Raw genomic sequence first — 22,753 nt, 5'->3', positions numbered from 1 at the left:
CACATGCAAGTGCGCTCGTGCTTTTGTGTGTACGTGAATGTGCAAAAGCATGGAAAAGCGGCCTCTCAGACTGTTATTTCTAAAACAATGTGTCAGCTAACTGAGGGAACACAAGCTCCACTGTACTCAGGACTTTCTTCAGGCCCAGCCCTCTGTTTATTTTTCCTGCAGTGAACGGGCAGCTCAGTTTACAACAGCCACCCTAAACCTTCACAGTGGAACATCCTGCCTGCAACTGCAGCCAAACGCGCCAAGGCAGCACTAAACTTTGCCAAATCCTCTGCTGCTTTTTGCTCAATTTGCAGAATATCCCCCTACTTTCTTCATATGAAGGCATTTTTTTTTTCTGGAGACAAAATGAGTTGTAAACTGATTTGAAGCACATGTAAATTCTTCAACTTTCATGTCCCAATTGCCTCTGCGTGTGACGGCTTTTATCCAATGCAGCTCAAACGGGCTGCAAAGGGAGAGACCCCCTTTTTCAAGTCTGCGCTTCAGGCTAAAAAAGAGAAAAGCTTATATCCTCCAACATTATGCAGACTTCCATATCTGCAAGGCATTGAGTTGGGGGTCACGATAAAGGAGCGGATGGGGCATTTCGGGGAGGGGTCTGCGGAGGTTTGGCATTCTGAATGTGTTGTTGGGTACGTCGCCTCCATCAGTAAACCCACACCCTCCACCTCCAGGGCCAAACAGTCTCACCTTCTGCAGATGGAGGGAGGAGGGTAAAGAAGAAAACAGTTCAGAGGGTCTAGCAGCTGGACTTTATTTAAAGGTCAAAAAGTGAAACAGAAATTGTTCTGAAGACATACATTGAAGACAGACTTGAAAGGCAGATCATATCAGTGTCAGGGGTTTAGCCATTAAAAAAAAAAAAAAAAAAAAAAGAGGTTTTAATTTTTTTCTCTGCAGAACCAGCTGTATGACTGACAATTAATTACTTTAACAGTCTCAATTCTTGTGTAATTGCTCTTTTGTTTGTCTTCTGCTTGTAATATTATGTAGCCTTTGACTTAGACAACTGGAATTTGTATTAAAATAAATATCATGCTTCTCTTGAGCAAACGTCCCAAAAGAAATACAGACTTCAGTCGATGACTGAGTCATTTTCTATAGTTTGCTGTCTGTGTTATAGAAACCAATATTGATGTGGGAGGGATTTATAAATACAACGTTTAAATGCTATTTTCATAGCTCAGACCAGCTTACAAAAGTCACTTTTAGACTTGGGATAAGAGTTTCAGTGTGTGATTGAAGAAACTTAAATCCCAGTCTGCACCATATTGTCGAAGTATTTGATGCTGTCTTCTTCAAAGACCTGCAGCCTATGTCTGGCCAGCACCAGTTGTTGGTGCTGTCCTACTCATCAGTACCAAAGCCCCGAAAGACTGCAGAGCTTCCAGCCACCCACCCACCCCCCCTTGCAAAATGTGGAGCAAATTAACCCGCCAGCAGCAGCAGCAGCAGCAGCAGCAATGTTCCCCCTCGACAATCAATTGACTCTCCAAGTCCTAAAAACAGACACTCTTGTTTCTTCTTTGAGCCAGACTGTGAACTGTGTTCCCTGCTCTGTGTCGTCTGCCACTGTTTGTTTGACTCTGTCAGTTTTTCAGTGACAAAAGAAAAAATTGCTTTTCGCCAGAGATATGGGGTAGACCTGTTCCCATCTACATTTTTTAATAATTACCAGCTGGTGTGTTTGGTCCAAAAAAACAATAGTATGCATCAACACTATCCTATATCAACACTTTGGTCGCATAACTGCCACAATGATTTGTTTTATATTAGCTCTTTTTGCTGCTTTAGTCAGGTGAGCCAGTACTTACCTGTTGGTTTTGGCATGTGTTATCCTCTCAGGGTTCAGAATTATCCTACTGGCTGGCCACTCTTGATTGGTATCGACCAGTGCCGTAGTTTCCCTTATTGCAACTGGCTGTCCATCAACCGCTGAACTTATACTCAGAAAAACTTTGTCTGCCTATGTTCAAGAACATCTCAGCATGAACACAGGTCCTTTTCTTTTCAGTATGAAAGCTCTTGTGTTCTTTACACTCAAATATGCTTGTACTTTTATCCCTATCTGAGAAACTGAGGTCAGTTGAATTCACTTTGGTACAATGGCCTCCAGTCGTGAGTTGTTTTCATGGTGGGTCACAATTTCCACAATGCCACGGTCACATAGTTGACATTTGTCATGTTGAAAGGTTCCCAAACACCGCAGAGGAAAACAGAGAGAGGAGGAAAGGGACCGAAGAGCGAGAATGTTGTCAAGTGGTCATGTTAAACACGTTGGTTCATTTTCTGTCTGTGTTTATCCTCTAATCTAAATCAAATGAAACCAATGTCAAGCTGTTGACAATGCAAGTAAAAGAAATTACTTCACTCCTATGTTATAATTCTCCCTGCAGCTCCTCCACGAACTCAGTTTGTTTGAGCTGTTTTATTCAATATAAGTCCTCACATGTGAGACTTAGTCAAGTTCACAAATTGGTATTTACTTTAGTATACATACATTTAGCACTTTTGGACTTAAGTCTTCCTGGATGTGTCACCTGAATTTATCTGGTTTGCCTGGATTGCCCATATGTCCTGTGCTTCAGTGTGATGTCACACAGAAAATAAACAAAACACTCCTGACCAACGGAAGAGCAGGAGGTGAGAGTCTTTAGTGCATACTAACCAGTGTGTGTGACCACTGATGAGCTTGGCAGGACTGTATGTGCAGAATAGAAAACAAGTTGTGGCTGTGGCCACCTTTATCCAGGAAAAGGATCTGCTTGGAAAATGCCAAGCACACCAAATGGACAATGGAGAAGTGGACTACTCTGCAGAAGTAATTGGAAATCTTTCTATGGGTGTTTTGATTTGTGTTTCCACTGTAAAAACTGGTTACTATTGGAATTCATTGTTAACCAACATGAATTCAACCACAGTGAGGAACAATGCTATTTTAAAGCCACCTCTCTGAGCTGCAGGGAATGGCGTTTTAATGCTTAAAAAATAGAAACTGGGTGGAGTATCAGTTTAACATTCAATGAGTTAATTTAATTTTACAGCAGCTGAGGCAGTGTGGAAACTTTGTGTGAATCTTTGGCTTTTTCCAATGCCGGAGACTGGAACTCGCTCATTGCTAACTATTTTGGACAAACTGGCTGGGCCATTTTAAAGTCTTCCCTAAAATCCCTATCAAACTGAGTCAAAATGACCAGTGCCCTTGTAGTGTTGAATTGCCACCCAAACCTTTTCCCCAAGTTCACCGATTTTATAAGAGTTAAGAATGGAAACAGGACAGCTCTGCAATGTGGATCAGTGTTGCTGACGTCCTCCCATATAGGTCCTTGTCTATATAGGTTTTTAGGTCACGCATCTTTAAAAAAGGAAATAAAATCAGGACATATTTCTAATTATAGTTGGACACTTGTCCTACAACAAGAAGAGAAGTGGATTAAGCACTTGACCTCATGGTCTATTTTCTGTTTAACATGGAGTGTTTGCTATGTCATACGCTTTGAGAGTGATCATCCACAAAACATTCATTCATATCTATATTTAATGACTTGACTTTAATAACCTTAAAGCTCTACAAAAAAAGACGATTCAAAACACAAAAACAAACACATGCAACTTTCAAGATCCATTTATTTGAGTTGATACAGTACTACAGAGGCATTGTGTTGAGTAGAAATACACCCAAATGGATGAATTAAGACATTGTACAAGATTTGAGGAACTCCTATTGATTTGTTACTTTTAAAAATGCACACTTGAGGACTACCTTCACAATGAGATGATACCACTCTTATTTTGAATGAACATGCATGACGCTTTTGGTGTGTGTTACATTCTGAACACAACACACTGTCCAAAGAAGGCCAAACCATGAATTCGGAGCACTCTGACAACAAATTAAATGGCTTGATCACCAATAAATACAAGTATAAAAACAAATTGATAATAACTTTTCATTATCAAAAAAAAAAAAAAAACAAAAAAAAAATCTTAAAGATACCAAAGGCACACAACTTAATCCACCTTGGCAGTCCAGGATCGCCAACAGACCAAAAAAAAAAAAGAAAAAAAAATAAACCTAAAAAACTGTGGCACAAAAGCCAACCATAGTAATGAGCCATAACAAAAATAATACTTAAATAACATAATAATACTAATTTATTATTATTGTCATAACAATATCCAGTCAAGTTTTCCTATGATTAGACTTTCTGCTAACTAACGAACAGATATGCAACAGTTATTTCCAGTTTGGCAGAGTTAGAAGTTTCATCATCAGATTCTTTCCATTGCTTTATTTCCTTTTCCTCTTATTGCTATTCTAGCATTTTTGGGACTCTTCGATCTCCCATACTTTGGTTGAAATCATATTTTCACAGGGTCAGTTGATAATATATTTGCATTTTTCCCTATTCCAGTTAGTATTTTAACAACCTTTTGCTGGTTGTCATTGGACCTCTGTGACCGACAGGAGGACAACAAAAAAAGCGTTGGGGGTTGAGAATACACCAATTTCAGATCACTGTCTATTTTTGAAGAGAAATTTTAATACTTTGAGGAAGGAAGTATTTTCTGCCATAACATAAAGCAATATAAAGTTTCTTATATTTTGGAAAATCAAAAACAGAAGCATAATAAAACAAAATACTAACATAGTATAATTTTCTCACTGTAAATCCAGTTGACAATAAAATGCAATACAAAAGGCAGTAAAATGCAATATAATAGGCAGTGGGTCTTTTGTTTGACTCAATACCCAGGACCTTTCCTTCACACGAGCAGACCACTGAAAACATTCAACATGTGATCTTTTTCCTCGGGGTCACTTACTGCATGGTTTTCCATCCACATCATTTGATATTTTGGATGATGTCAGTCACCTTTTCCTTACAATTTTTGCTGCTGTTGAAAAGTGTTATGCACTCTTTAAGGCCATGCCAAACACACAAGCCACACACTGATCCTCAAGCTGTATAAACAGCATCTGAATAAAAAAAAAACAAACAAACAAACAAAACAAAACAAAACAGACATGAGTTAAAGTCAATGTGGAGATGATTTCATTCACCATTGGGGATTCACACGCCAAAGAAAAATCTGAGGGGCTCTTGTTCGACCCTGACCTATCCATTCCCCTGAATCATGTCAAAGCTTCATCACATCTTTGGTAGAAAACAAAAACTTTCCATCTACTCTTTCTACTCACTTTCTTGACTTTCACTAATCTACTTTACAATTCCTTCCAAAAAAATAAATCTAACTCCATGACCTTCCTGTGTTTTCCAGGGAAGTCCTCTCTAAGCTCGGCACCGCTCTGTGCATCACTCTTTCACACTCTTCTTTTCCCTCTAGCTATAAATCTCTATGCGCTGCTGCTCTCCTACTCACAAATGAAAACAATAGCTGGCTAATTGTGCTTGGTTGAAATAATGGACTAGAATACACAGCTGGAGGGCTCAGCACGGACCGCAGATCCCACCTGTGCTGAGTCAGGCTGGTGTTGATAGAGATCTCTAGCACCAACACGTCTCCAGTCGCCGTCTGAGGAATGTGCTGCCTCATCAGCAGGCTAGAACAAACCACCTTACTTTGCTCTTTTGAAGAGCTTTAGGTAAAATATTAACCAACCTGACAACAGAAAACAACTCACTTGTCTTTGGTTAAAAAAAAAAAAAAGTAGATAAAGAGACTATTATGTCAGAGAGACCTGTAAAATGTGAAACAACAAGGTTAAAGGAGCCTGGCACATTCCAGGACTGTGACATGGTGTCTGCGCCATCTCCCTTCACTAAATGTCCACTAGGTGAGTCCCTCCAGACCTTTGGAACTGCCAGCAATTCTGAGCTCAACCAAGTCACCGAAACTGCTGACAAACCAAACTATGGGCTTAAACACTGACAAAGAACACGGAGGAGTTTTTCAGTGCGGCTGCCTGTAGATGTTGGCATATCTGTGTGTGATTATACATGTGGAAGGGATGGGTGAAGGGGGGGGGGTGAGGCTCTTTGATCTTGCCTGCCTCAGACTGACCTTTGAACCCCCAAAATAAGTAAGGCTAGTCAGCTGTGTGCTGGAGGCCCTGGGTCTCTCCACATTCACAAACAACATTGTTAAAATAAAAAAACAAAAACAAAAAATACAACTGGTGACAGGTTGGCCTGGCTTTTTCCCTCCACTTTAAGGAAATGACATACATAATTTTTATTATGAATCAAAAAAGGCACTTCCTACATATTCCCTAGTATCATATGCATATATAGGACAGACGCTTTTATGAAGGTATAGTTGCCTGCATGTTCTACATGTGCAGACATAATTATATATGCTGAGTATATATAGGTTTCTCATCATTGAGTAACTTAATTATATATGTCAGTTCCACACAAAGAGTTGGAGAGGGAGCTTTGGACTCTTCCAGTAACAGCCAGCGCCCACCAGTTTTGCAACAACGAGTAAAAGCTACAAAAAATATTAATAAATAATCAGCAATGTCAGTTATATTTGGAACAAGACCCTGGTTTGTTTCTTTTCTAAAGGAAGTAAAGATCACAAAGGCATGTGCTCTGTGTGAGTTTTAAGGTGCTTTTGTAAACTCAAACTCAAAATGGGTGGTGCATGAAGAGAGCCAACCAGTGTGTGGTTGCTGCGTTTGTGATTCTAACTTGCCTTCTTGCTGAATATGTAAACATGTTGAACACAGCAAAGTCTATGGGCGGGCCACGAAAGCAGAGTGGGTGGCATTCTCTTGAGCCAGCTCCTTCTCTCTCCTGTTCACAAAACCATTGCTGAATTTCCTCTGGTCAGAGAAGTGCACCTAGGTGTGGGCATCTTTATGTGAATGTGTGTGTGTGTGTGTGTGTGTGTGTGTATGTCACTTCCATTAAAGATTTCAGTCCTATTTTAAAAGCCACAATTTCCAAAAAGGTGTTTCCCAGTAATACACTGATCGTTAATACCACCTGTACACACACACACACACACACACTAACACACACACACACACACACACACACACACTAACACACACAGTTGGGTTTATTCCCTCTGCTTTTCTCTCGCCACCACTCATCTGTTAGGTGAGATTGCTGCTGATGTCCAGGGCTTGCTGATACACCTGAGTCATGTCCTCCAGGTCCCCCAGCAAGGAGAAGCTGCCATTGTCCCCTGGGGAATCTTTGATTTTTGGGCCACGGCTGAACTTGGGTCCCTGTAGTGGCGGGGCGGCCTGGAAGCCCTTGAAGTTGGCGAGCTGTAGAAGGTTTTCAGCTGACACACATGCCCTGATGTTTGGGCGGAGGTGGGGGGTGGAGGGATGCCACTCACCCCCACTAAGGGAGCTGGGCGACAGAGACAGAACGGAGCTGTCCTCCCCTACGATACTGGACGGCCGACTCTGACTGCGGGACAGACCAGAATCCGTCGACGGAGGAGGCTCACCAAGAGCTCCAGCCACTGCTGCTGTTGAGGGAGGACCGCTGTAGGTGGAGTACTTGCCGTTTCGCTTCAAGATACCTTTTCTCCCCATGACTCTCTTGGGTGGGGAGGTGGCTAGTACAGACATACTGGCACCCCCTAAAAGCTCAGAGGACTCACTACGCTCTGGAGATGAGTAGTACCCTGATTCTCGCTGTTGGTTGTTCTTCAAGATGCCTTTCTTGGGCAGAGAGGGCACCATCTTAGCTGGCGAGCCTCCTCCCAGAGTTGGCTCCTCCTCCTCTCGATCTGGACTTGAGGCCTCCTCTCCTCCTTCAGCTTGTTGAGGCAACACTGCCTTGCCCAACTCCCCTTCTTCAAGACTGGCAGACTGCTGCTCCTCAGTAACCCTGGTCTTCAGGATCCCCTTTGGTCTCTTCAGACCTGGCTTGTCCTCTGCTCCACAGTTGGTTTGTCCTGCCTCCACGTTTTCCTTCTTGGACTTCTTGGGCCTCTGGCGCAGCAGCTGGGGCATTGCTGCAGCTTTGGCTCCAGAACCACGTGGCTCAGTGCGGTTCTGCCAGTCGATGAAACGGGCCAGCATGGGCGACCCCCCATGGTCACGTTGGGTCTCGCAGTCACACACACTGTTCTTCCAGCCCCAGTTTACCCACCAGTGATTGGCTATATCTTCCACTGTGGCCCGCCGCTCAGGGTTCACCATCAGCATCCAGCGAATCAGCCCACGGGCATCTAGCATGAAACAGAACAAAGTCAATCTGTGAACTGTCTCATACTAAACACTTGACATTGACATCAAAATGTTAATGTCAATCATCTGGTTGATAAGAGTGCACTGTGTGTTGAGCCACGAGCAGTGAGACGGTGTGCATTTCTGACACTTCCTGACAGTCTTTGAATTCAAATTTCTTTGGGACACTAGTAAATGTATGATACTTGGAAGAAAAGGACAATTATATTGCATTTCCACCTTCTTTAACACAGCTTTTATTACATATAGTGATTTATCATACATTTTTTATGGGTTATTATAAGAAATAGGTTTTTATCTCATGAGACATTGAGTTTAATTACATAATGGATTATGCAGGTTCTTCAATGTGTTCACAGTCAGTGCAGTCTGGCCTGATATTCCATTCATATATTTCAATAAGACCAAAGAAACTCAGGAATTTACTCGGAAAGAGTGTCTTCCCTGCATGACAATACACAGAGGAAAAAGGTTCCTGCAGTACCTGAGGACTGAGTGGGTTCTTTGTACTCTCCATTGCTAATCTGCCGAATTAGGTTTTTGTGGTCTCCCCCATCGAATGGCATGGTCCCATAGACCAAGGTATACAACAGGACCCCCAAAGCCCAGCTGTCCACCTGGGGAAAACAAAAGCCTGGTCATAAACCTGGTTTATAGGGTCACAGACACAACACAACCTGTCTGCCTGCTTCATCATGTGTTCACACTGCAGGCAGCAACATACCTATACAAAGATCTGGTGTTATGAAAATTCAGTATTCTCTGTCCTGGTTTGATTTGCGTTGCAATCCGTGAAACAGCCCTTTGAGTAATGTTTTTAATTTTACTTTGACATTAATAAGCTTTTCAATCCCCTTTTCCGACTGACATCACACAGCAATGTCTCTGTTTAAGAGACAGATGAAAAGTACCAGCTCTCTAAAGGGTAACAGACTGTTTCCACAAAGATAACCCCCCCTCCCCCTCCCCCAACCTCCAATGTGGCTTTCTAAGTAAGCAGTTACATAACACTTTGTGTCTGGGGCATGAGGAGGTGCGGAGCCACAGGAGAGAGTGGTGGGAGTGGACGGGTGTAATGAGTCCAGCAGAGATTGCAAAGCTGAGATACCCTGATCCCCTAAAGATTTACAGGAGATACGCTGCCTTTCATCGATCAGCAGATGACCTGTCTCAGTGTTTTTATGTGAGTAAGTAAGTGCGACAGAGTGAGAAATGCAATGCGCGTGTCTGTGTCGCCTGTGGTTGGGGCAGATGTGATGTCTTAAGGAATGTGTTTCAGACAGCTCTAGCTGAAGCTTTCAGACATACTCTAGGAAGAGGAAATCAGATAGGAATGGTTTAGGAACTGGTATACTTCCTGTAGAGGTCAGCAACCCACATCAAGAATGTCTCACTCTTGTATTGTCACTTGTCTGTTTTCGAGGGTGAGATAGGGCATGCACTATTGTGTTCTTTTTTTGTGTCCCGTGTGTTTGCTGTAATTTGTGGCCTCACCCCAACTGGGGTTCTGTAATTTTGATTGCAATCGGACTGCTGTAGTTTTTAGCACTCTCAAGTAAATTATAGTGAATTACACTAAATTAAATGGTTGGACTTGAATATCTAAAATTGAAACTTTTTTCTCTGTCTCTGTTCCTTTGTTTTATAGAGCTGATGCAATGTTAGAGACAACACCCTTCAAAATGCCCCTGAAGCTGCTGGATAAGTGGCTTTTTGGAAGACATTTTCACTCTTTTCTTCACCAGAACTATGTGATTTTGACCATGAGATGCTTTTGAGGCTGAAGAGTTCATTCCTATCCCATTAAGCTAAAAGTAAAGTGAGCAAAGACCATCCTCCAGTTCTTCACTTCAAAGGGGTCCAGACATTGTGGGAGGCTGTGGGAGGGGGTGAGGACAGTATCTGAGCTGACCCCTGTGGAGCTTCAAGAGAGACCTCCTTTCACTGGAAACTAATAGTAATCCCATCAAAGAAACAGGAAAATAAAGCCTCCCTACCCCTTTATGTACAACCCATGTGAGGATGATAATCACAAGTGAAATAACATTGATGGAAACTATATAAGGTGAGCGATACTGGAGGGGTACAGCAAAATTTAACAAACGGAGAGGACAATAATGATGATGATAGATAAATAACAGGATATAATGTCTTGGAAAATGAAGTTGCATTCAAACAGCTGGGTTTTCAGTAACTGTAATTGTTTGGCTCACTGGTCCTCACCTCTGGGCCATGGTATGGTCTTCCATTGACAATCTCTGGTGAAGCGTAGAGCGGGCTGCCACAGAAGGTTTGCAGTAGCTTGTCCTTGTGGTAGAGGTTTGACAGCCCGAAGTCAGCAATCTGTGGAAACATTGGGACATGCGAATTTTACACTGGCCGTGTGATTCCAAATCCCTCATAAAAAGTTCATTTGAGGTAAGGTATTACAGTTGAGTGGGTACCGCATGACAGATCAGAGGGTAAACTCACCTTAATATTACAGTTTTCATCCAGTAGCACATTTTCCAGTTTCAGATCCCTGTGCACCACTCCATTCTGTTACAGAGCAAGAACAAAGCAATGATTGATCTATCAATCAATGTAATATTCATGAGAGATGGATCCATCCAATAAACAGTTCTTTGTATTAACAGATGATTTACTCTGGCAGTGCTAGCTTGTGGATCTCGGGGGAAATCAAGGCAGTCTGTTGGTCTAGTACTCTTTAATTGGTCTTGTCCCTTCTGGGCTCTTTATGATGACATCTGCTGTGATTTTCTTTTTTAAATCAATTCAAATGTGTCACATAAACATGAGCCTATAATTACCACCCCGTATGAATGATGTTCTCGCAACATCTTTGAATTAAGATAAAAACTATGATGTTAATTCCTGAGGTTTTTTTTTTTAAACTCGGTTAACATGTGGTATGCAGACAGACAGATCCCCAGCTCAGATGTGGAGGAGTGACTTCAACCACCCCCAGGTTTTGCGCTCTTCGTGGCATCTTCTATTGGTTATTGCCTGGCAGGGAGCTGTTCACATGATTCTGATTGGTGGACACAATGAAGAAATAGTTGCTTGCTTGTTGTGTCAATGACTCACACCACCCCACCCGGCGGGAGGTTGGTGCATGGTAGTGATGATTCATCATTCATGGCTGTCTGGGACTCTCCTATCTGAGGAGAATGACATCATCTCTATCTCCAGCTGGGGAGAGTATGACAAGAGGGGAGCCCATCCAAACAGGCCTCGGGATCTTGGCGTTTTGGTGGGAGTTAGCGAGGTGTGGAACAGGGTTGACCTGGGTGTAGCTGAAGCTAAATCTCTGGGGGGGTAGCTTTAGGGGTCCCTCAGGGCATCAATTAGCGTGTCAACAGATGAGGCCAGAATTAAGGCCTATTTAGTGAACTATGGTGCACATCAGAGCATAATACTGAATTAAAGGGGCCTGTGTTTCATCTTTACTAAGAAACAGACTCCTTAACCCCAGCACGCCAAGAAAAGCATACAGTGTTGGGCCGGCTGATTAACTGGCTGTATGGCTGACTTGTGGAGGTGCATGGTTAATGTTACAAAAAGCCTGCAAAACAAAGTCTGGATGTGCTTGAGAGAGCAAGAGAAGGACGTGAGATGACCAGAAAATTTGTGTACATATTTTTCCTCTCTGTTTTCTCACCTTGTGGCAGTGGTGCACGGCGGAGACTATCTGTCTGAAGAAGTGTCGCGTCTCTCGCTCACTCAGGCGCCGACGCTCGCTGATATAGTCATACAGCTCGCCCTTGCTGGCGTACTCCATCACGATCACAATCTTGTCCTTGTTCTCAAACACTGAGTAATGATAAGAAAACAATTGGCGCTCATTAATATCTGCTTTCAAGAAAATAAATCTGTTCTAACAGGTAAGACGGGAGGACTAACAGATAAGGCGTTTCAGGTTCATTCTGTCATCTTAAAATCGCAAACAGACATTGTTATGTAGAATGCAAAAATAACCCCCCCCCCACCCAACCCCAGCGTCAGTTTTGGTGAAGGAATGCAAATTCCAGAGAAGCACATTACATCTATACACTTCTCCCAAGGTTACATCACTGAAACCCCACCTCATGTATTTGGCTCCCTCACAACATTGCTGGGAGGAGTTGTTAACTCAATCAAGCCCACTCCTCTGGGACCAGAACAAGCGAGACCACTGAAAACGGAAAACCCAGATAAAGTGAACGAGACTTCGCATTGCCGAGGATCTGATGCGGAGTTGAGGCACATGCTTCCAGTTTGACTTCTCAACATGTCACCACATTTCACAACACACTCCCACATTCCTATCCGCCATTGAGGGTCCATCTGAGGGGTCCAGCTGATGGGCCAACTATCACGTGAGCTATAACAACAGCTGATTGTGGCAACATGATGGAAACATCTCATTATCACTCAGAAAAGCAAAGATGTTAGTCATGAGCAATCAATGATTCACCATAGTCAATATCCTTGTTTTATTTTAAGATTATCACAAAAACGTATTTAACATTTAAATTGAAATAAATTCTCCTTTTCTTTACCACTGTTCTCTTCACTTGAATGGTGACTCTGTGCACATCTGATGACCGGAGGGAAAGCAATGTCATTACAGTTGTATTACTGTGATGCATTTCTAGCCAACTGGGGCTCAACAAACATATCATTCTTTGTCAGTATTTAGCCTTCTGGTACATAATTTCACCTTGGCAACTTACTTCTCTCCCAGCACCTTGGCATGAAGGAAATGAAAATGGTCAGGCAGAGAGAGAGGGAGGGAGAGAAAGACCAAGGGAAAATTGAGGAGATGACAACAACAGAGACAGCCGCGTTGCTCCGTATTGTGTGGGTTGATTTTCCCACACAGTGGGGTCACCGGGGTGAGGGCCTCTGCTTTCTCCACCCTTGAGTGAGCACCTTCATAGTTTGTCACAGTACTTTCCTCACCCCCTCTTCCCTTACCAGGGTCCCTTTTAAAGATATAATCCTCTACAAAAACACACAGTTGCTGAGTGACGGTAATACTCCCTGATTGTGACTGTCTGGCTGCTCAGGAAGTAACAGGCGGGACATAAGCAAAGTCCTTGGGAGGGCAGACCCAATCCGGCCCTCTGATTGGTGGATGGAGTGCTGACCTGTGGTGACATTCGCAGTGATCTGTGGTGGGGTTGTGCTTGGAGAGCCAATTCTCAGCTTGCACTCCCACTTACCTTTGGCCCCTGGTGTTGAAGTAATTACCTAGCTTACATAACTTGGATTTGTTACAGCCCGTTGGGTACGCCAACAGCCACTAAAGCTTCGCTGTCACTCACTGAGCTTTGTTCACAGGTCAGGTCCTCACAACTGACTAATTAGCGCCTATTGTCCTTTTGCCTGCACCGATGATAGACTACTGTTGAAAGCTTAGAGCTCAAGAAGCAGAGTAAAATGACAAAGTGTAATACGGAAGAGCATTGGACCATCATTGATGGTGACACTAACCAAGCAAGCATTTAAAACAGCAGTTTTTGGGTGTGAAGTATTTTAATGCTTTTATAGTAATGCCATGTTTTCCCAGTACTGGTCCTAATTGACTGTACTTAGCTATGATTGCAACAAAACTTTAGACATTAACTTATCATCTAGGTGTGTGTCATTTTTAAAGAATGCACTGTAATGGGTATCATAAAAGTTGTGGCTTTTTAATCACAGCCGGGTGATTAGTTTTATGTCTGTTCTAACTGTACATGCTCTCCTGAATTCCCTTTTGACTGCTAAATATTTCAAGATTTTGGGATGCACACTTTATGTGTTTTCTGGTCAAGAATTATGTGAAAAGATTGATAAAAGTTATGGTTTTAGAGAGAGTTATGTATCAGACTGTAGAAAGTCATATAGTTCAGCTAAACAGCTGATTGTGTCACATGTGCTATGAAGACATCTTCACATTCAACTCTCACAATGATTTTAAACTATTCCTTTTTGTCTGATCAAGCTTAGTTCTGCTAGGCAACCCTGTCTCTACAACTATGGACATACTATTTATATTTATCAATTAGTGCTTTTACAGCATTCCTCATGGTTGACTATTCTATTTAAAAGGGATACATTTGAGAACACAGCTATGCCTGAGGAATAAGGAGAAAAATACGCTTTTAAATGCCCCGCACAGCATGCTGATGGATGCAGAATGTGAGGGAGTGGTAAAAATCCATCCTAACACACACATCTGGTTCAGCTTTGCTTCACACAAGCAGCAGTAGGCAGGGGCTGTTGAAGAGGGTGTTGCCGGATACACAAATCTCTGGGTTTCCTATATATCGCTAAAGTAAGGCTGGGTGGAGGCCAGGCCACAACAGTAAACACTGGGATTGAGGAGAAACACCAAAGAGTGAGAGCAATGAGTTTGGTGGAGTAAGTCGGTGGAGTGTGCTGCTTTGAAAGTACGGACGGTGCACAAAGGAACACCATACAGTCGCCGCGGAGTTCATAAAACTGAACATAGTTTCAATCCTTCTCCTACAAGGCATGTAAAATCCAGCTGTACTTGAGCTCGCCAGCTGACTACTGGCACATTCCCATGACAAATAGCGATGTTTGTCACATATACACATTGCTGATAACAACCTGTGCAGTTTGAAACTGAACAAAGGACAGTGGGTAAGCCAGTTTGGGCAGGGGCACACAACCGGCTGCCATTGTGCTGGGGTAGCTATTCTGAAAAGGGCACTGAAACTGTTGCTTTGTTGACATAGGCATAAATATAGTCACGAGTCCCAAATCATATGAAACCAATTCACACTGTTGCACTTTGTAGTCCGGACTTGAATTGCCTGCACACAGTCTGGGACTACATTATATATGATGATTAATTGTGAGCAATATGTTGAAAATGTTCAGTCTCTCTACTTAGTTTTTTTCCAGTGAGGTTAAGGTCATCAAAAAAGTGGATCCAAAATAGTAAGCTTCTGCTTTTTTAACTTGACTCAAAGGCTTGGATATTTAGAGAGTTGCTTCCTGGGGCAGATATATGTTGACGTGGCTCCAGGGAGGGCTTAAGGCCTTTCCTCCTTCTGCATAGCACTGGGGGGAGTCAGCCAGGGTTCAGACCTGGGTGACTGAGGTCAATCCAGTGTCTCTTGCAATGTGCACATGCACAGTGTCTCACACACACACACACACACACACACACACACACACACACACACACACACACACACACACACACACACACACACACACACATAGCCACAAATACACACATGTGGAGCAGTGTTCATAGGCAAATACATCCACACAAATATAAAAGTTGTGCAGACACATATATGGTCAAATACACACACACACACACACACACACACACAAGTCTGGTTCCCAGCTGCAGTTGTCTCTAAGTATCAGCAGATGTCTGGCCCTGAGATCAAGACCAGAGAAGACAGGATGAGACCTCTAAGATGTAGGAGAGGCAACCCCTTAGAATACCACCTCTCTTATACACACAAACTTACATATGGGTACAGACACACACACCCACACACACACACACACACACACACCCACACACCCACACACACACAAACATGCACACCAGGAAAGCTTTCCAGACTTTTACTGGCTCAGGAGGCCAGACAGAGCAGGGAAGATGAATAACATCCCAGAACTTTAGTCCAGGTCTTATTATGACATCTGCATGTCATAACATGACAATCCTGAAGCTCAGCCATGACTGCTGAATGAGCTGAGTGAGGGTGAGTTTTCAACATGTGTGTTATTGTTTTTGAAAATTGCAGTCAAGAAAGTGTATGATTTGTTGTGTGTGTCTGTATGTACCTGAGCATGTCTAATGACAGACATTAACTGACCCTCACCTTCGTATATTGAGATGATGTGCGGGTGGCGGAGGGACGACATGATCTCAATCTCGCGGCGAATGTGAACCATGTCCTGTTCATCCTTGATCTTCTCCTTGCGAATAGACTTGATAGCCACCTGGAACCAGAAACAGACACTTTGATCAGATCACTTAAAGCAACAAAAATTTTTAGACTTCAAAGTAACTGATAGCTTAGGTGCATCATAGGTAACAGCTTAAAACAAATAGCAATTGATTTAAATTAAACTGGTTTTTGTGAATGATTAATATAATTATTATTTTAATTTTGAAGTATGAATGACAGAAGAAAAACTGAAATCAATATTAAAAGACAATAATTACACAATACCTTATCAGTGTACATGGCTCTTGCAGAGTACACATCATGTGATGTCTGTGTCTATTGCTTCATCCCTTTGCCTAATAAACTCTGTGGACTTGGTTCAACCTTGTTTACAGTCCCCCCCCCTCCCAGGATGCATACACTCCTGTATAGCCACCTGTGACTTCATCATCAGGCTTCACTGGCATAACAGCTGGATGAGTCGGGCAAGCAGAGGTATCATCTTAGTCTCACGCTGTAATTTACTCAGCCTCCTCCTTTCTGCATGAAGCCAAAGGAAGGAGAGAAAAACAACCATGACACGTGATGCCATAATGGAGGGCTGCTTTGTACTCTCAGGGCAGGAGCCTGCATTTAACCAGTCAGTGTTTGGGCTGGACGTATGAGCTGAACCCCTAACTCTTCCTCTCAAAGAAAGATCAGAAGGGAAAATTCATATTAGGGTTTCCCGGGCAACCATCTACCTGGGTGCAGCTGTGGCTAGACAACAGGACTCTGCAGCCACGCAAGCACACAGCTGCTTTGAGCTAAAGTCAGCATGCTTGGCAGGTATAATTTTTTCCGTAGTCGCTATACTATAATTTTTGCTTATTAGCATTTAATACAGCATACACCCGAGACTGATGGTATTCGGTCAGTACTTTGGCCTAGTGACATTCACATAAGATTATTCATCTGCTGGGAGTCATTGCTAGGTTTTATGGCAATCCTTCAATCCAATTACAAATCCATTTCGTTCAGAACCACAGAAGAGACAATCATCATGACAAAAGCGGAAGCAACTTCTGGCCAAGGTGGATGGGTCTAAAGGATTTCATGGCAATCAATTCAAATGCTGTTATGGTATTTCAGTCCTCTTCAAAGAGGTGGGCAAACTGAATGACCAATCGACACTGCAATCCACAGAGCCTGTGAGAACCATGAGTGGAAGAAGAAGGGAGAGCGATTTTAAAAGTTCATGAATTCTGGTGGAAGGCAGGGAAGTGTATGACCTCAGTGTGCTCCCCAATAAATCAGATGTCAGTATTATCCTACACAGCTGTGCTTCCTCCACTGTCAAAAAGTCCTTGAGAGGACATTAAATCACTGACTGTTCGCTTATTTTCAGTCCTTCTGATTAACAACAGCTAATGCCCTACTTTTGTAACAGCTTGAAAATCTGACCTGCTGGGAGTTTGATGACAAAATCAGGAGAAAGAGCTAGGATTGATGAAGCAATTCAGGGAGGGAAATTGAACAAATACACTTGATTTGACAATTTTTCACTGTCAATGAAATGCCACCAGGGGAAGAGTAAACCACAACTGGATGCATTCAAACCTCTAGCCTATACACTCCTGAAATGAAAGGTTGGTGGCCTTCTCCAAATAAACCAATCTAGAGCACACAGTGTTGCACATAATTGTAGCCTAAACATTCTGGATTGAGTCCTGGGTTCGCTTTGATCTGGCCTGTATAGAGTATCTTCACTCCAAATTCTGTTAGTTTAAACTTCTGTCCTTTCCTAGCTAAGCTGTCTTTTCATAGTAGCCGATCTTTATTCCATGCAGCAAAACCACAGGCAGTAGCCAGTGCCAAGCTAATTACCGTGTACATCAATAAAAATAACCCCAACCAATAGCTCCCTTCCAGAGCATGCCTTGATTACATAGAATTTAAGGAAACGATACCATAATAAACAATGACTTGCCTGGAAGTCTGCATGTTGTGCTCTTAATGCTGATAATTCCTATGCATCATTAGACTCAGTAACATTTAATACTGATGTAACTAACTTAGTTGATTCTGCTATCTTGCTGGAACAGGAGTTATCCTGCATAAGATGGATTCAGGTTTGCGTTAATTTAGTCTACAACTGAGAAATGACTTACAGAACTCACATGCAAAGGCAAGTCACTTTCTATTTGTATTTCTATATGACTGTTGTATCAAACTAACTAACTCACTGACTGAGCCATCTCTTCCACATTAGGTTTCAGACAAAGCCAGGTATCTCTGCTGTATCTCCTCACGTTCCCCTGGCCTCACCCCTATGTGGATCGTTAAAACAGGACGGCAGATCAGCCACTTGCCAGCTGACATAGCTACACTTGTCCTTAAGTGGATCCCTATTACTGTCACTCACAGTAAACAGGTGCTGCACGACTGCCCACCCTAGCCCCAGCCAGGTATGGGGCCACTCCCCCCACCCCCCCCCAACGACTTGTTCACAACAGAGCTTGTTTGAAGTGAAAGTCCATGTTTCGCTTCAGTGAAGCCTGACATCTTCCTGCACTTTCTCAGGCCATTAAAATATATGAAGTATTCATCACAAGCTCACCCATCCCTGCTGTTTTCTAAAGATCATGATCATCTCTTGTGTTGACTGTGATGGCTGAGTAAGAGCTACAGCAAAATTAGAACCTTTCCCGGGAACTACATTCTCAGTCACAGCCAGGAAGGAAAACGTCTCTTCAACTGCACCACATATAGCTGAGGAATGTCAGTGTTTTTGCCTCTCGCCTACCTTTCCAGAGAATCCATTATTGAGGAATGATGTAATCTGGTGCTTTAAGCTTGTGTTAATATCACTCTGTAACCCCTTCAACTAAAGGCACCCCTCTCTTTTTATGATGGTGGGCTTCCCTGTGTCTCTTTGCTGTCCACCCACCCATGTCTGTGATGGATCCCCCGCACAGGATATTAACCTTCCCCTCCAATCTCATTTCCTGCTGTGGATGGCCTTTCATGTGTCACTGCCCATTTTAGACCTGGCTGTCACCACAACCTTTTTACTTCAGTTATATAGATAGCAAATAATACATTAAGGCACACTGTATCTCCTTCCATCTTTCACAAGTACACCAACATTAAACACATCTTCTGGAAGCATGAACAAACACTAGTCAGGACTATGATCTCTATGATCAATTGCTCTTCAACTTATAATGTTGTGTCTCCACTGGGCAGTACAATTTACAGCCTTGGAGATTAAGGCTGACAGTCACTCTGTTCCACTTTCTTTGACACACTGAATCTGTGTGTGTGTACATCTAATCAATCTTCTTTAAGTGCTCTTGGTTTATTCCACATGTGCCCACCGTCTCACAATACACACACACACACACAACTTCGCCGGCCTGTGTCCTCACCAAGCTATTTCTGTTCTACTTGTTTGGCTTGTGGAACAAACCGGTAATCAGTATAGAGAGTCATGGTGATTGCATAACATCCTAACCACCACACTGCTGTATCTACCCTATGGACACCTGGGACTTCTTCTGGGTCAGGGGTCAAGTAAACTCTAGCAATGCCAGACACACGTGGTCTGCGAAGTGGTCTGCGAAGTGGCCAGCAGTCATACATTGCTGGTACTCCATGTGCTGAGGTGATGGCTCTCCAAGGACTTCCCAAAGATATACAAACTCCCACATGAATCACAATGATCTGGGGAAATCCTATGCTTTGATAACCTCTTAGTCTAATTCTGACTGCTAGATTTGGAGGAGTTATGTGCAGGAAATGGTATATAGCAGGCCACTATGTGCAGACCAATGAACAGGTATTGCTGTCTTCATATTTTGGGTATTTGGATGTGAGATCCCTTTTAAAGTCTTCGCATGGTGTTCTTTATTGCATGCTTTTAGAAATATTATCATGTGACAAACCCCTTAAAATTCTCCAAAGGATCATCTAGAGTCAACAATTTGAGCTGAGGGAAACAGTATCCCTCTCATGTGAAAAGAAGACACTTTGACTCGTCCAGCATGTACAAATTGTGCAATTTCACTGTGCTAGTGAAAGTAAGCTACTTCATATTACACTTGCTGCCATGGCAATCATAAACAAAGAAACATAGTTAAGAAGGGACAAGGTACTATGCGGGGCTGGCTGGGAGAGTAAACAACATCATAGGGCTTATAGTCTCCCCCACCCTAGCAAGCATGCATTTTCCAGAAGGGATTGTTGTTGACCTATACTGAGTTTCCCCTGGCAGTCTCTGCCAATTGGAAAGTTCCTCCTGTCCTGCCAGGGTGGACACAAGGGGTCAAATTTTGCCACACATGGAAATATTTTTGAACAGATCTGCAAAGACATATCAGTAGTCTTAGGTGGGAAGGGGGATTTACTGTGGTCCAGTCAGCTAAGAACATTTCATAACTGTTCATAAAGAAACAGAAAGCGGTGGTCTGACCTAAACAAACAAAAACCAAACAAAAGCGAAAGGACAAACTGGAAGACTAACGCTATAAGTAAACTAAATCTACTGAGCTGAACATGTGCACAGGGAATAGTGGTAGCCTGTGGTGGTTTTCATGACGCTCACTGGGGTCAATGAAGTGGCATCAGTCAGTCAGTAGCCGGATTTATTCTGCAGCATCCGGTCGTGTGGCCCTGCTTAGGACCGGCCGTGTGCAGCCACCGCTCCCGGGCCCCAGGGGCCTTTTTGAGCGCAGCGGGTGTGTGTCTGTGTGTGTGTATGGGGGGGATTCCCAGCTGGGGAAGGATATGTGCACTTCTCTGCTGTTTGCAGCGGCTGCACAAGCTATGCATGTGTATGGGAAGCATCATAGCATCGCAACAGACAAGACACTGACAGCCGCAACAGGGCGTCTCGAAGGCGGCTCACCTCTCTGCCGGAGTGCCGCTCAATGGCCTTCTTGACTTTGCCGTAGGTGCCTCTTCCCAGCGTCTCCAGCAGCTCGTAGCGGTGTTTCAGGTTATGCTTGTGGTGGTGTTTCTTCACGCCCGAGTTTCTTCGTCCATCACTGCTTGCCGGGATCTCCTCGGCCGAGCTGCCGGCAAGTAGTGGTGGAGAGGGAGGGGGCCGGGACAGGTGACCCTCCGCTGGTCCGCCAGCTGAGGTTTGGCCCCTCGGGGCCTCGGGGCAGGTTGCCCCGCGATGGGGCGATAAATAAGCAGTTTCCATCTCTCTAGGGAGGCGTTTTAACAACCCTCCCGCTGTTAAATATTTCACACTATACCTACTAACAAAAAATTGATACTATAATACTTATAGGCCTAATAATAGTAATAATAAATAAATAAATTACACGGAATAACGCGAGGCTTGCTAGTCATATTATAACATGTGGAAACTAACGTTTCCAGATTGTCTCGGTTGATCAGTTGGCTTTGATCAAAGCGAACAGAATTTCTCCTCCTACCTATTCATGTTATTATCGATAAATAATCAATCTACTAACAGATTACGCACAGAAAAATCTAAAATCATCGGTTTATAATAACCTGTTATAGTCCAATATCACTGGATTAAAAAAATCATTCTAGTGCCAATATTGTTTTAAAATATCTACTCAGACTTCGACAGCCGGTTGCATGTCGGAGGCTGGATAGGATCTCGATTTTTTTTTTTTTTTTTTTGGAAAATAATAACGATATACTGGCTATAATACGTGCACAAGCTGTAGTCCGATTAAAAAAAAGAAGAGCGTGTCTAAATGAATTGGTCTGATCTCACTCCTCGGTTGGCTGGCATGATCTAGCTGGGTTTATTTCTGGCTCGTTCAAGTTATCTTTCATCCTAAACGCTGCCGACATCACCGACTCACATCTACGGGGCGAGAAAGCTGCGACGAAACCGGCGTTTTGGATGAAGATGACCCTCATTTTGTCCGCGGACCAGGTGTCGCCCCTCATTCATCTGGGCTCTGTCTATTGTGCGCCTGCATGCTCCGTGCCGCGGTCGACGGGGGTTGAGGTGCGCTGTGATCCGACACTATCTCGAGCTGAGACGTTTTGGGTATTGCCATGGTCGTTTTGCAGCTCCCCTTCTTCTGTGTCTTCGCCTTCTTCTTCTCCGTTCTTCTCGTTTCTCCCCTTTTTTCTCTCCCTGTCCTCAACGTGAGAGGCTGTGAATAAGGAATGCGAGAGGATCGGAGACCAGAGGCGGAGTTTGCGCAGACCTCCTCCTCCTCCACCTCCTCCCCTGTCTTCTGTCTTCCTCCTTTCCCTCTCTGTGCTTCCCCTCCCCTCTCACATCTCTGATATGACTGTGCCGCCGATCAGGGGCGTAGCCAGGAGTCATGTGCGCATGAGGTGCCCCCCCACATCCATGCTTCAATGTCTCACCCACCCATTGTGTGGCATGAGACAAAGTAGATCAAACAGATCTACTGATATAGATGTGCAGGGACAATCCATCTCAGCACCACACAATGGCTAGTCAAATAGAGAAAATAGAGAGAAGCAGGTCGTTTAAAAATTAAAGTTATGATATTGCGTTGTCAAATAATATATATATATATATTAAAATATCATGACAGCAATTACACCTGGCGGACCGTTCATCTATCAGTTTATCTGCTCCCATGAAGTGTATTCTTTTTGTATGATTTTGCTGACATATTATGCTGAATATGACTGA

At 43.3% G+C, this 22,753-nt stretch overlaps 1 protein-coding gene across 1 annotated transcript; it reads right to left on the bottom strand.

The window, feature by feature from the left end:
* Nucleotides 1–3,627: 3,627 nt before the first annotated feature.
* Nucleotides 3,628–22,327, bottom strand: nuak1b (NUAK family, SNF1-like kinase, 1b). The gene is made up of 7 exons (XM_029523021.1): nt 20,996–22,327; nt 16,039–16,159; nt 11,856–12,007; nt 10,667–10,732; nt 10,418–10,537; nt 8,679–8,811; nt 3,628–8,175 (listed from the first exon to the last, which is right to left on the bottom strand). Exons 1-7 carry the CDS (start codon nt 21,293–21,295, stop codon nt 7,082–7,084), a joined length of 1,986 nt encoding a protein of 661 aa, XP_029378881.1. The 5' UTR covers nt 21,296–22,327; the 3' UTR covers nt 3,628–7,081.
* Between the last annotated feature and the right edge of the window lie 426 nt (nt 22,328–22,753).

Source organism: Echeneis naucrates, chromosome 16, assembly GCF_900963305.1.
Source record: "Echeneis naucrates chromosome 16, fEcheNa1.1, whole genome shotgun sequence".
NCBI classification, from domain to species: domain Eukaryota; kingdom Metazoa; phylum Chordata; class Actinopteri; order Carangiformes; family Echeneidae; genus Echeneis; species Echeneis naucrates.
Note: the sequence above shows the minus strand (reverse complement) of the source record. Positions and strands in the feature narration are given on the sequence as shown.

Coding starts and splice junctions, on each gene's coding strand:
- nuak1b (XM_029523021.1), bottom strand. CDS start 21,295: ATGGAAACTGCTTATTTATCGCCCCATCGCGGGGCAACCTGCCCCGAG. Junction 12,008..16,038: donor CATCATCTCAATATACGAAG/GTGAGGGTCAGT, acceptor ATCATTACTCAG/TGTTTGAGAACAAGGACAAG. Junction 10,733..11,855: donor CCGTGCACCACTGCCACAAG/GTGAGAAAACAG, acceptor GCTCTGTAACAG/AATGGAGTGGTGCACAGGGA.